Source organism: Athene noctua, chromosome 27 (assembly GCF_965140245.1).
Source record: "Athene noctua chromosome 27, bAthNoc1.hap1.1, whole genome shotgun sequence".
NCBI classification, from domain to species: Eukaryota; Metazoa; Chordata; class Aves; order Strigiformes; family Strigidae; genus Athene; species Athene noctua.
Genome location: NC_134063.1, coordinates 6,062,775 through 6,074,203, shown reverse-complemented (window position 1 = coordinate 6,074,203; position 11,429 = coordinate 6,062,775). Strand labels below are relative to the sequence as shown.

The following is an 11,429-nucleotide window of genomic DNA, read 5'->3' as shown; positions in this document are numbered from 1 at the left end:
GGGGGGATCGGAGCATGGAGGACACCAATCCTGCTAGGGAGCAGCACTGGCTGAGTGACCCAGTTAATCCCAGTGCAGAGTGGGATTGGGTACAGGGCAATGAGGTGAAGGGAGGGAGTACTCCCAACTCCCAACAGCCACATGAGCTGCACGGCCCAGGGCAACGGGAAGCAGAAAGAAAATGGAAAAAAAAAAAAATCCAGGCAACATCTGGGTTTAAAGAATTTATTTCAAACAAATATTCCCCAACAAAAAGTCGTACAAAAAGAATAGAGACAAGGGTGGTCATTACAAAAGTGTTCACAGATACAAAAAGTCGCCTGAGCAACCCCGAGGGAGCAGAGCGCGGCCGCAGCGCGGAGGCCGAGGCAGGCTCGGCCCCGGCCGTGCGTGAGCAGCCCCGCGGGCAGGATTGTCTCAGCGAGGGAATGCAAAGGGCCTCAGCACCCAAACTCTGCTCAGGTGACGCCGGAGCGAGCGGGGTCAGCCCCTGGCTCGAGCGGTTCTTGCTACAACACCCGGCTCTTCGGTTCCCACACCGGCGAGCGCAGGGCGCTGCTGCGTCCTCACTGCGCCGGGGACGCTGACCCCCTCTACGGGCGCAGGATGGAGCCCGTCCTGAGCAGGACTCCTGGCCCTGAAGGACTCATTTCAACTCCATCAGCGTTTGTGGCTGTCACCAGCCTTGGACCGGGCTTCCTTCTCCTCTCCTCGGCCTCCCAGGAGATGCCAGAGCCACAGCTCGAGCACCCCCGTGGTGGTACGGCAGTTTGGGGGTTGGTTTCAGCCCCATCACAGGGGAGGCATCAGCATATGGTGCAGGTTTGGCTCTGACACACAAGAAGCAGCTTTCCTGTTCTTGGTAAAGGGCACCAAAACGCTGCCACAGATCACAAAAAAAATCAGCCCCCGAGTCCTCTCCCCTGGTAACAGCCCATGGAAGCTTTTCCAGCTTCGGTATTTAGCTCAAACCATTCTCCCTGCAGGCATCACCAGGCTGTGGCAAAGATTATCAGCCGCAAATGAAGTCTCTGCTTCATATGGCCAAAAAAAGGCCTTTAACTTTCACCAGGAACTGCAATCCCGGTGAGCTACTGCAGGAGAAGGGCTGTGCCTGCATCGCCACAGGACTCAAACCCCAGCAACACTAAAATACTCTCTAGTAATCCCGAGAAATACCTCCAAGCTCCTGTTTTCCACGATGGGAGTTGTCAGAGTACGACCACTGCAGGCAAGGGGAGAGCAAATATCCCCCTGCTTCGAATCCCAAAATCCGGGGGCAGTTTTTAACCCTCGGCGCCTTGCCCAAGCCCACGTGGAGCTGCTCCACGGCGCAGGGTCTCACGTTCTCCTCCCATGCACGAGCCCGCGGCACCGCGCTCAGTGTCGGCCCGTAGGACAGTCAGGACAGGAGTAGTTGAGGGCAGCGAGCGGAGCCGGGGTGTCGGCGCTGCAGGAGCTCTGGGCTCACGGCCGCCGTGTCTCCGTTTCCAGCCCCAAGTGCTGCGAGGGGACAAGCTTTCATCCCGAGGGATCGCCACGCTGCCAACCGCAGCCCATGCGCTTCTCTCAACAGGTCATGCAGCGCGGACGGATGTTGTCTGAAGGGGGGTTTGGATCAATCTGCAAAGTCAAGTTTAGAGTCAAAAAAAACTCAGCGGTGGGTACAGCCCGGCCGTGTCCACCAGCCCTCCCAGCCCAGGGGGATTTGTTACCTCTGAGTAGAGCGGAGGTGGTCGGAAGCGAAACTCCTGGATGTAGGCGAAGAAGGGACCTTCCAGGATGCCGCCGAGTTCGCTGCGGCATGGTGGAGCCAGGCTCTGCTCGGCCTCTGGGCTGGACACAACTGCTGAGTATTCAGGGGGAGCTGAAGAGAAGAAGAGATTCATCAAGCAATAAGAAACACGCAGGTGAAAGGACTTCATATCCACTATTTCCCAAACCCTCCCAGTTCCCTGGGGAAGGAACCCAGGAGGTGCAGCACCACAACCAGAAGAAAAAAAAAAAAATAAAATAAGTAAAGCACCAAAAGCTGGTGTTGAAGTAAAAGGCAGAGTTAAGAACTTGCTCTGAGGCTCGCTGCCCAGAGCGGGTCGAGCAGGGGGTTCTGCAGCACCCAGGCAGGCCCCGGGGAGATGCTCACCCTCCGGCTGCTCCGGGATGGCGCTCAGCCAGTCCAGGTTGACGCTGTACTGGCTGCTGACGCTGGACGTGCGGCTCCCGAACGGATGCAGCGGGATGGTTCCGATGACAAGCGGCAGTTCAAGGAGCAGCTTGGACGTCCCAGGAATATCCACACAAACCTTCAGAGACAGGAGACAACAGGGAAGCTCAGCTGTTGGTGTTTTCCCAGTCCAGAAGGGCAGATATCTTCCCCAGAGCACTGGCTCAAGCTGGCCAGGAGGGAATTCTTGCAGCAGGGTGCAAAGGGAGATAGTCTTAGACTAGATATTAGGAAGCATTTCTTTACAGAAGGGGTTGCTAGGTGTTGGAATGGGCTGCCCAGGGAGGTGGTGGAGTCCCCATCCCTGGAGGTGTTCAAGAGTCGGGTCGACATAGCACTTAGGGATATGGTGGAGTTGGGAACTGTCAGTGTTAGGTTAATGGTTGGACTGGATGATCTTCAAGGTCTTTTCCAACCCAGACAATTCTGTGATTCTGAGATGAGAACGTTCCTGCACGAGCCCTTGTGCTGTGCATGAGGGGCAACAGGGAGAACCCAAGGCCTCATACAAATCACCAGCCCCCAAAATCTCTGCACTAGCCCAAAGCAGGCACGAGGAGCACAGCTCTGGTGAGAAGGAGAGCACTCAGCACCGAGCTGGGCCACCTGGGGGGTCCCTCACCTTCAGGGAGTATTCCACCTGGATGATGCGGCACTGGAGGATGGACGGACCCACCGGGGGGATCTTCAGTGCCCGCCCGTGCCACACTTCCCGCTTCCCCGCTGCGATGGAGTCACCAACGATGCTGGTCACCACCGACTTCTTCTGCTTCTTAGTGCCCCGAGCGATGAAGGTCTGAGTCTGGATGATGGCTGCCTTGGGCACCACCGCTCGGGTCGTGCAGTTGTCGATCTCGGCAAAGATAGGGATGACCTCACCTACCAAAACAGACACACATGTGTGAGGAAGGGAGATGGAGCCCAGTCCTGCCTCAAGAAATTCTGCATAGGATCACTGAGGGTTGCTCAGGCTGTCTGGCACTGCAGGCACAAGGTTTAAACTCGGCCTGAAGAGTCTGCACACATCAGGTCCACACACTAAAGCTTTCTGACTGGTTTCCTGACAGAAATCAAGAGCCCAGCTCCCAACGACCCCAAATCCCCTCCCATTGGGGTCTACCCCAGGGCCCGCAGAGGTTCAAGGGCACCAGCACATTGTCTCACCTGGGGTGTAACCTTTTCGGTCAATCTTGGCAGTCACAGAAACCTGGCCACGATTGCAGTACCAGGCACGAGCAAGTTTCTCCTTAGCACCTGCCTGGGGAGCCTGGAGACAGGGAAATATTTAAGCTGTTTAGTTTAGAAAGGATGAAACTCAAAGCAAGCACCTCCCTGGCACTGAGATCCTATCAGGGAGCATCAGCAACTTCTTAGGTATCTGATGCAAGATGCTGTCGCAATGTGTTAAAGTTTCCAAAAACTAAACACGCACAGATGACCTCTGCCCGGTCCAGGTGACACTGGAGGGCACAAATATTCCCTCTGGAAGTCAGGCTTGCTTTGTAATGCCGGAGGAGAGGCAGACACCTTCCCCAGGGGCTTCCCCGGGAAGTTTAGGGTGCTGCTGCCCCGAGGAGGAGCAGGGGGGAGCTCACCAGCAGCGCAGGCGTGTTGATGTCGATGGGTTCAATCACTGTAAACTCCTTCTTCACTTTCTTCACTGTCGACCAGGGTCTGTGCAGTTTGGCTTTCACCCAGTAACGCACGCTGCCGTGCTTTCCCTCGAAGGAGGTAGCCAGAGTCCTGCGTATAAGCAACAAGCAGTTTAGAAAGGATTTGCTGAAAGAATCTCATTTTCGAGGTGCCCTGTCCCCCCTCCCAGGATCTGTGTCACACACCAAGCAGCTCCTCTCCCCCTTTGCATTAAGGCCACAAAAAAACCGTCAACTTACTCGGGGAGTTGGAAGGTGAAGGGGAACTCGTGCCTTCCTGCCTGCAGGATGGTGACCTCACCATTGTCTGTGGGCAAAAAAGATTTAAGACTATTATATCTCTCCTGCAGAACTTCCTCTCTGGGTAAACTGGTGGCAGAGATGTACAATACACAGCAAAAAAGCAGCATGATGGCACGGGCAATATTTTTGCCAGGGTTAAACTGCAGCAGCCATCACACAGCCATGACATGAGAGCTGGGCACGTCCCGTGGGTGGGCGATGGGCACTTTCTGCTTTCCACGTGTCTCCAGGCACACAGCACCCAGGGGCAGCTTCCCGGGGGGGGCCTCTGCTTCCTCCTGCAGCCACCCTGCGCTGTGTGGCTCGGGAGAAGGAGCTTGGAGATGCCCGGCCAAGGCCGAAGCAGCTCTGGGAAGGTGGCCAGCCAAGTTCCCCCCGGGTGTGCACCCCCATCCTGCCTGCATTGCACAGAGCAGCTGGAGTCTGAGGGGACATCTGGGGATCATCTGGTCCAACCCCCCTGCTCCAAACAAGCCCCTGAACCTCCCCAGGAGTTTTCCAGCACTGCATCCCTGCCCGGGAGCACCCACAGCGAAAGGGGAGCCGTGCGTGGGGCCAGTCCCCAAACGGGGTGTCCTGCACAGCAGCGGGGTCCAGCTGCGCACCCCAGGACCCTCAGGGTGCACTCAAGCATCTGAGGTGTCGAGGGGGCCCTGTGCACCCAGTCCCCAGACCCTAAAGCACCCAGATTTTAGCTAGCTGGAGTGTCACACACGCAGCAGCCGGCGTGTCCCAGGCACCCACATTTCAGGCGGTTGGGGTGTCACACACCCAGCAGCCGGGGTGTCCCAGGCTGTCCCATGCACCCAGATTTCAGGCGGTTGGGGTGTCACACACCCAGCAGCCAGGGTGTCCCATGCACCCAGATTTCAGGCGGTTGGGGTGTCACACACCCAGCAGCCAGGGTGTCCCAGGCTGTCCCATGCACCCAGATTTCAGGCGGTTGGGGTGTCACACACCCAGCAGCCAGGGTGTCCCATGCACCCAGATTTCAGGCGGTTGGGGTGTCACACACCCAGCAGCCAGGGTGTCCCAGGCTGTCCCATGCACCCAGATTTCAGGCGGTTGGGGTGTCACACACCCAGCAGCCAGGGTGTCCCATGCACCCAGATTTCAGGCGGTTGGGGTGTCACACACCCAGCAGCCGGGGTGTCCCAGGCTGTCCCATGCACCCAGATTTCAGGCGGTTGGGGTGCCACACACCCAGCAGCCGGGGTGTCCCAGGCTGCCCCACACACCCCCTAGTTGTGCCCCTGGGGTCTCCAGGACACCCTCACCCCCACCCTCAGAGCACCCCAGGGATGCTGCAGCAGGACGAGGGGTGTCGGGGGGGGGGGGGGGTATCGGGGTGCCCTACCTGGGGGTGCCAACAGCGTGTCGCGGTGGCTGAGAAACTCCACCTGGTCGCTGTAGCTCTGCGTGTAGGCGGTGCTGGAGCCGGCGCTGCGGGATTCGGTCCAGTGAACGCGGGCAGCGCCCATCGCCCGCAGCCTCAGGGCTCCGAGCCGCGCCGCCGCCGCCAGCTCCAGCACCACCCGGCCCGACACCGCCTGCCCGGGGCTGAAGGCGGCCGGGGAGTCCCGTTCCGTCCCTTCCAGCACGATCAAAAACCGTTTGAGACGATCGAAGATCATGGCGAGAGCTCGGCCCGCGGCGCAGCCCGGCCCCACCGCCGCCCGCCGCGCTTTAAGTGCCCGGCGCGCCCGGGGGCGGCCCCGGTGGGGCGGGACGGGACGGGACGGGGCGGCCCCGCCGGGCGCTGCAAAACAAGGCAGCGAGCATGTGCAGGCCGCTCCCCCCTCCCACACCTCCTCTTCCCGGCTCCGTGGGGTTGGGGGGGGCTCGGCCCGTGGCTCCTCAGCTCCTGGGGCAGCCCCGGGACCGTGGCGGCCCACGGGGACGTGTCCGGGAGCGGGTCGGTTCCCGGGGCTGTGTGCTGCCAGCCCCGCCGTGGGTGACCCCGGCTCTGTTACGGCGTCGCTCGGTGGTCCCCAAAACCCCCCGCCGGCTCCCACCCCGCAGTCCCATCCCATCCACAGCCTGGGCTCGGCACCGGCCAAAATCTGCGTTCCCGGGGCCCCGGGCAGAGGCCGGTGTGTCCCCGGGAGCAGCGGCCCCTTCCCCTTCAGCTCCCGCAGGCCGGAGCCGCAGGCCGCGTGTGGATCCACAAGCGCCGTTCCCGGGGGTCGGGACAGGCTGCGACTGGATTTGGGCTCCTCGCACGGCGCGGCCGGGCCAGCTGGCGACGAAGGGAAAACTGGTCTGGGACATGGCTTCGCTTATTTCTGAGAAATCAAGAACTGGCTCCTGTTCAGCTTGTGCAATTACAGAGGGAGCGATGCATCCTCCCTGCGCTTTTTAACCAGGCGAGCGCTGCTTTGCTACCAGCTCGTGCTGAGGTTTGTGGGGTGCTGCTTCAAAACCCAGCGATAAAATGACACCTGCGTGGGCAGGCGCGGCGTGGGGACTCGATCCGCCAGCAGCATCTGCTGCTGCTGGTGCCCAGACAGGGTAAAAGCATAAAAACTGGGAATCGGTGATTCTCAGGGTGGACATCACCATTAGCAGCACCCCGAAATGTTGTAAAAGGGAGGAGAAAAGGGTCTACGCCCCCCCCCAACGGGTTAACGCAGCTTTAGAAATTTCTGCTCTAATCACAGTTGTCACATTTGCAGAGCACCAGAGCTCTCCACCCCGGGTACGGGCTGGGGATAAGACAAAACAGGCATTAAAAATGTTACTCGGCACTTGGCCACCAAAGTTTTGAGGATTTTTGAGTTGCTCCCAGCTGTGCTGGGCAGGACCTGCTGTGCTGAATTGGGTTGATCTCAGCCACCGAAAATGAGCTGGGCTGAAGCTTTGCAAAGCTTTAGCTGCCTCCAAAGGCTGACTGGAATTGTCTCTCTCCCTCCCCAAGGGAAGGGGACCGTGTTTTATTTTATGTGCGCGACCATTTGCTGCCACAAGCAAACATGAATCATAGCAAACGCTGTAAAGGGAGCTCGGCAGCAATGGGAAAGAAGGAAGGGAGGCATGTCACAGCATGAGTTAAGGGGTGATGCCAGCTCTGGGAAGGTCCCTGGTGTCCCTGTGGCCATACACGGTGACATTAGAGGTGGTGGGGCTCTCGAGAGGGGCTGGAGCCTCAGCTGGGCTGAGGCAGCTTCATCCTGCACTTGGCATCTCCCTCCTCCTGCCTGTCAGCACACACCCCTCAGCCCGTGACTCAGCCTTCGCCCACGGGATGAGAATCTCTGCAAACCTCCCTCCCGTGTCAGCTGCACGAGATGTCCACAGTTACCCCTCGGTGCCTCCACGGGGGGTGGGAATCCCCTCTCTGACCTCTTTGGGACCCCAGCGCTGGGAGAGGGTCTCTCCTCTCTCCCGGGTCTCCAGGTGCAGGGGCTGTGCAGCCACAGCAGGGCTTTCCACTCAAGAATACTCCTGGGCTCCCAAACCCAACTAAAACCCAGGCCAGGCTCAGTGCAGGAGAGATCTCCAACCCTTCAGCCCCACCTAGAGTCTGGCCAGGCTTAAGCTGGTCTCAACAGGACCTGACACCCTGCCTGGCTCAGAAGGGGCTTCTCCTTCCCTGACCCGCTGCTGGACCTGGTGGCTTCTCCCCACTGACCCCGGAGCCGCACAGGGGTCCCTGGAAAGCCAGGGAGAGGGAGATGCAGCAGGTAAAAAAATGGAGTCAGCAGCTCTACCCTGACCCGATACGGGGACAAGATGGGACAACACGGAGCCTTGCACAAGCGCACGCTCCCGGCTCGGGGAATAAGCTCCGTCCCTGCCGGATTTGCGAGTGTTGCGTACGTACGAGGATTAAGGTGCTGATCGAGGGCCACCCCACAATGGAACAGGAGCCTGACATGCTCTGAACCCACATGCCATAACTCTCCTGGATGTCTCCATGAAAATAAAACGGCTTCTAGATGTTTGCCTCTCGCTAGGGCAGGACCTGGACCCTCGGACAGAAGGGATCACTGCACAAAAAGCAGTTCTGTTTCCTAGGGCTCTCACATCACCTCATGCAGAAGAGTCCAGGACCTTCCTTGCCTTGTTTTTGCCCATTAAACCCCTGTTTTTCTCTCTCTTCCTGCTCTGGATCAAAGAGGAATATACAATACACATTTAATGTCCCTGCCACACAGCCTGAACATCCTTCTTTCACCCCTTTTCTTGTCCCAAAGCACAGCACCCCAGTGCCAGCGCTCACCACCCTGCCAGGAAACTGCAGATAAACTCGCAGCTCAGGAGAGAGCAGAAGGGAGGGCTCTTATCTCTGCTTAGCTTCCCTCCTCTGCACTGCCTTGTTACCATGACAAAACCTGCATTTTTTAAACACCACGCAGACACAGCTGATCTCACTGAGAAGCAACAAGAAGGGAGCAGTCACAGGGACCTTCACATGATGGCACGTTTTCAGCAGCTTCTCGCCAGCTGACATCAGGAAGGTCCTGACGCTGCCGTTGGGGACAGTGGGACAGAGCAGGACCCAGCGGGATCCAAAGGAAGCGATTTTGGCTGCAGAACAGCACTTCTCCCCAGCCTGCAGCTTTCACCTCGTGTGATCACATGCCCGTGTCCCTCTCACAAAGCAGAAAGGAATCTGCATATAGACAGAGACAATAAAAATCCCAGCCCACAAGTTCTGGCGAGGCTCTCTGCTCCCCAAGGAGCCCAGTTCAACTCTCCCCGTGCAGCAGGCGAGGGCCAGAAACCATCAGCTCTGAGCTACGGGAGTGCAGGGTGCTGGCGAGGCCGAGCAGTTCGTGCAATTCCTCCAGCCCCTGGCCAAGAGCCCTTCTCCAGGTGCCTCCAGGGGCTTCTATCATACACAATCCCAGCAGAAAAATCCAAACATGCTCGCAGCAGCTCGTGGCCTCCCTACAGACATTCACTGTGGGGATCACGGAGAATAAAACTCACCCTGTAACCTCACAGCTAACGTGGCCACCATCCAAACACTGCGGCGACCAAGTGCTCAGCACCTTCTCTGCTGGAGTTCAGGGCAAGGGTTTCTCCCAGGTCCTTAATTGTAATCAGGGCACTTAGCAGAGCTGCAGCTGCAAAGGGGCCATCTTTAGGCACAGCACGGCAAGAGCCACTGCCAAAAGACAGAAACTCCAGAGTAATGCAGGTGTTTGGAGCAGATGGCAAGGGACAGACTTCCAGAAATAGAGAGTATGACCCCCCAGTGCGGTCCAGGGACAAGAACACCTCCAGGAAGGCAGCTCACATCCTCTTTCCATCACTCCGATTTCTTCCTGCAACCTCCACATTTGCCAGCTAGGGCTGGCACTGCTTTCTGTTGCACTTGGCCACTGACACAATTAAATGCCCTCAGCAGGAGTGAGAAGTCCTACGGCCATCTCCAGGGCTGGGCAGCACATAGCACCATGTCCCAGGCAACACCAAGGCCGTCAGAAGCAGGGCAAGGGGGCAAAAAAGCCACAGAGACATAACTGTAATGCTATCGCTGGAGGGGAGGATAAAATACATGCACTTCCCTAAGAAAAGACAGAGTTAGTGAGAGGATGGACAGCTGTCCCATATCTCTCAGCTCTGGATCATTTCACCCCAACCACACAAAGAATTCGAGTGACTTGTCCTCTTGCAGTAGATCTAAGCAACGTGCCAGCTGGGCATGCGGTCTCAGCATCAGGAAACTGAAAATAAATATTTACTGAGCTGCTAAGTGCTCTTTCCACACTTGCGAACAGACACTTCTATTTGCACTTCCCTGCACAAACAGACCAAAAGCCACAACTTTCATGCTCACCCGACCCGAGTTTGCAGGCAACCTCCTCGAAACAAGCAGCAGAGAAACCAAAGGTGAGAAGAGGGACAACCCTGCTTGGGTTGATAAGCACCCACGGGGGCAGAGGTTCACCCGGAGGGGGTACCTACAGCCTAAGGGGGGGTCCCAAGCCCACGCCCTGGAGCAGAGAACCACCCCCACGTCCCAGCCTTACCGGGGATGAGCTGGCAGCGGCGGTTCAGGAAGGTCTGGGAGGCCGTGTAGTCACAGTAGACAATGTTGAGCCCCACGCTGTGGTTCTCCAGCCACTGTGCGAGGGCGCGTCCGCGAGCGTAGACCTCCAGCGCCCGCAGGCGCAGCGCCCCGCGTAGCTCCAGCCGCACGCGGCCTCGCAGCACCTCCCCGCTGCAGTAGGCACCGCACACTTGCCCGTCCTCCAGCTCCACCGACAGGCTCCTCACACGCCCCGGGGGCTGCATCGCTGGTGGCCTCGCTGCTCCAGCAGCTCCAGGAGGCTGGTCGCTGCCTGGGCTGAGGTGAGCGGGACAGGCGGCTGCGCAGCCCTCCAGGAAGGGGAGGAAAGAGCAAAGGCTACACTGAAACCCCCCTAATTCATCCCTGCCCCTAACTGGCCCAAACCTGCAGACTTAATCTTCCCCAGGGTTGGACCGAGACCCTGTTTTGCAGCAACGTTTTGGCGTTGACCTCACGCGTGTGAAGGTTGATGCCGTGCCAAGGCTGGGGCCGCGGAGACGAGCGACGTGTTTTTAAACCAATCGAGAAATACCGTGACTTCATCTTATCTCTGAGTCACAGACACTGTCGACGTGCAACTGGTACGTGCTGGTGTCTCCGTCGGCAGGGAGGGGTGTCACACACCACCAACCGTGCTGGCAGATTTCACAAAGCTGGGGGAACCGAAGGAAGGTTGTTTGGCCTTCCCAGTTCAGGCATTCCTGGGGCATTGCTGGAAGGGGTGGGAGACAAGTTTAGAAAGCAAAGACCCTTGTTTTCAGAAGCCAGTTTACTTTCTGTGTCTGAAGTTGCACCAAACTCCACATGAAAAAGAAAGTGAATAACTACAGGGTCCTCCCAGTGACAGCTCCCCAGCCAGCTGGTTCCACCAAAAGGGTGACGTCCATCACTTATCCCCAGTGAACCGCGGCTGTTTCTGCGGTTGCACAGGTGGCAATGCCACCTCAGGGTCATGTCAAAGTGATGGGACAGACTTGTAGCGGATGCAAGACCCTGTTACTACACCAAATGATGCAATCTAGGTGTTTGAATCGAGGTGTTTGCAACGTGCCAGCGGAAGATACTGCATTTGCAAGATGTGAGTACGTGCCTGGAGCGAAGACTGTCCCTCTCTTGAGAGACACAGAGTCCAATCCCAAGAGGAGAGCACGAGGGCTCATGGGCCCAGCTCACACACAAACTGCAGCAATTGGAAATGGGTTAGTAACCCGTGCTCAGATGCTCTGGT

General features: G+C 58.1%; 1 protein-coding gene across 4 annotated transcripts; it reads right to left on the bottom strand.

Annotated features, from left to right (window-relative positions):
* Positions 1–209: 209 nt before the first annotated feature.
* On the bottom strand, positions 210–10,598 carry ARRDC2 (arrestin domain containing 2). Of its 4 annotated transcripts, none has more exons than XM_074928007.1 (8): positions 10,161–10,598; positions 4,117–4,183; positions 3,820–3,967; positions 3,389–3,491; positions 2,847–3,103; positions 2,144–2,303; positions 1,716–1,867; positions 210–1,623 (listed from the first exon to the last, which is right to left on the bottom strand). In XM_074928007.1, exons 1-8 carry the CDS (start codon positions 10,423–10,425, stop codon positions 1,570–1,572), a joined length of 1,206 nt encoding a protein of 401 aa, XP_074784108.1. In that variant the 5' UTR covers positions 10,426–10,598; the 3' UTR covers positions 210–1,569. The 4 variants fall into 4 exon arrangements, with proteins under 4 accessions (XP_074784108.1, XP_074784105.1, XP_074784106.1 ...); XM_074928004.1 differs by lacking the exon at positions 10,161–10,598 and adding an exon at positions 5,537–5,852; XM_074928005.1 differs by lacking the exon at positions 10,161–10,598 and adding an exon at positions 5,551–5,852 and having other exon boundaries at positions 4,117–4,206.
* Between the last annotated feature and the right edge of the window lie 831 nt (positions 10,599–11,429).

Bases quoted from the DNA above. Each gene is read 5' to 3' on its own strand.
- ARRDC2 (XM_074928005.1), bottom strand. From the start codon at position 5,813: ATGATCTTCGATCGTCTCAAACGGTTTTTGATCGTGCTGGAAGGGACG. The intron at 3,968-4,116 runs GTAAGTTGACGG...GCTTATACGCAG, and splicing joins TTCACCTTCCAACTCCCCGA to GACTCTGGCTACCTCCTTCG. The intron at 1,624-1,715 runs GTAACAAATCCC...TTGACTTTGCAG, and splicing joins CACCTCCGCTCTACTCAGAG to ATTGATCCAAACCCCCCTTC.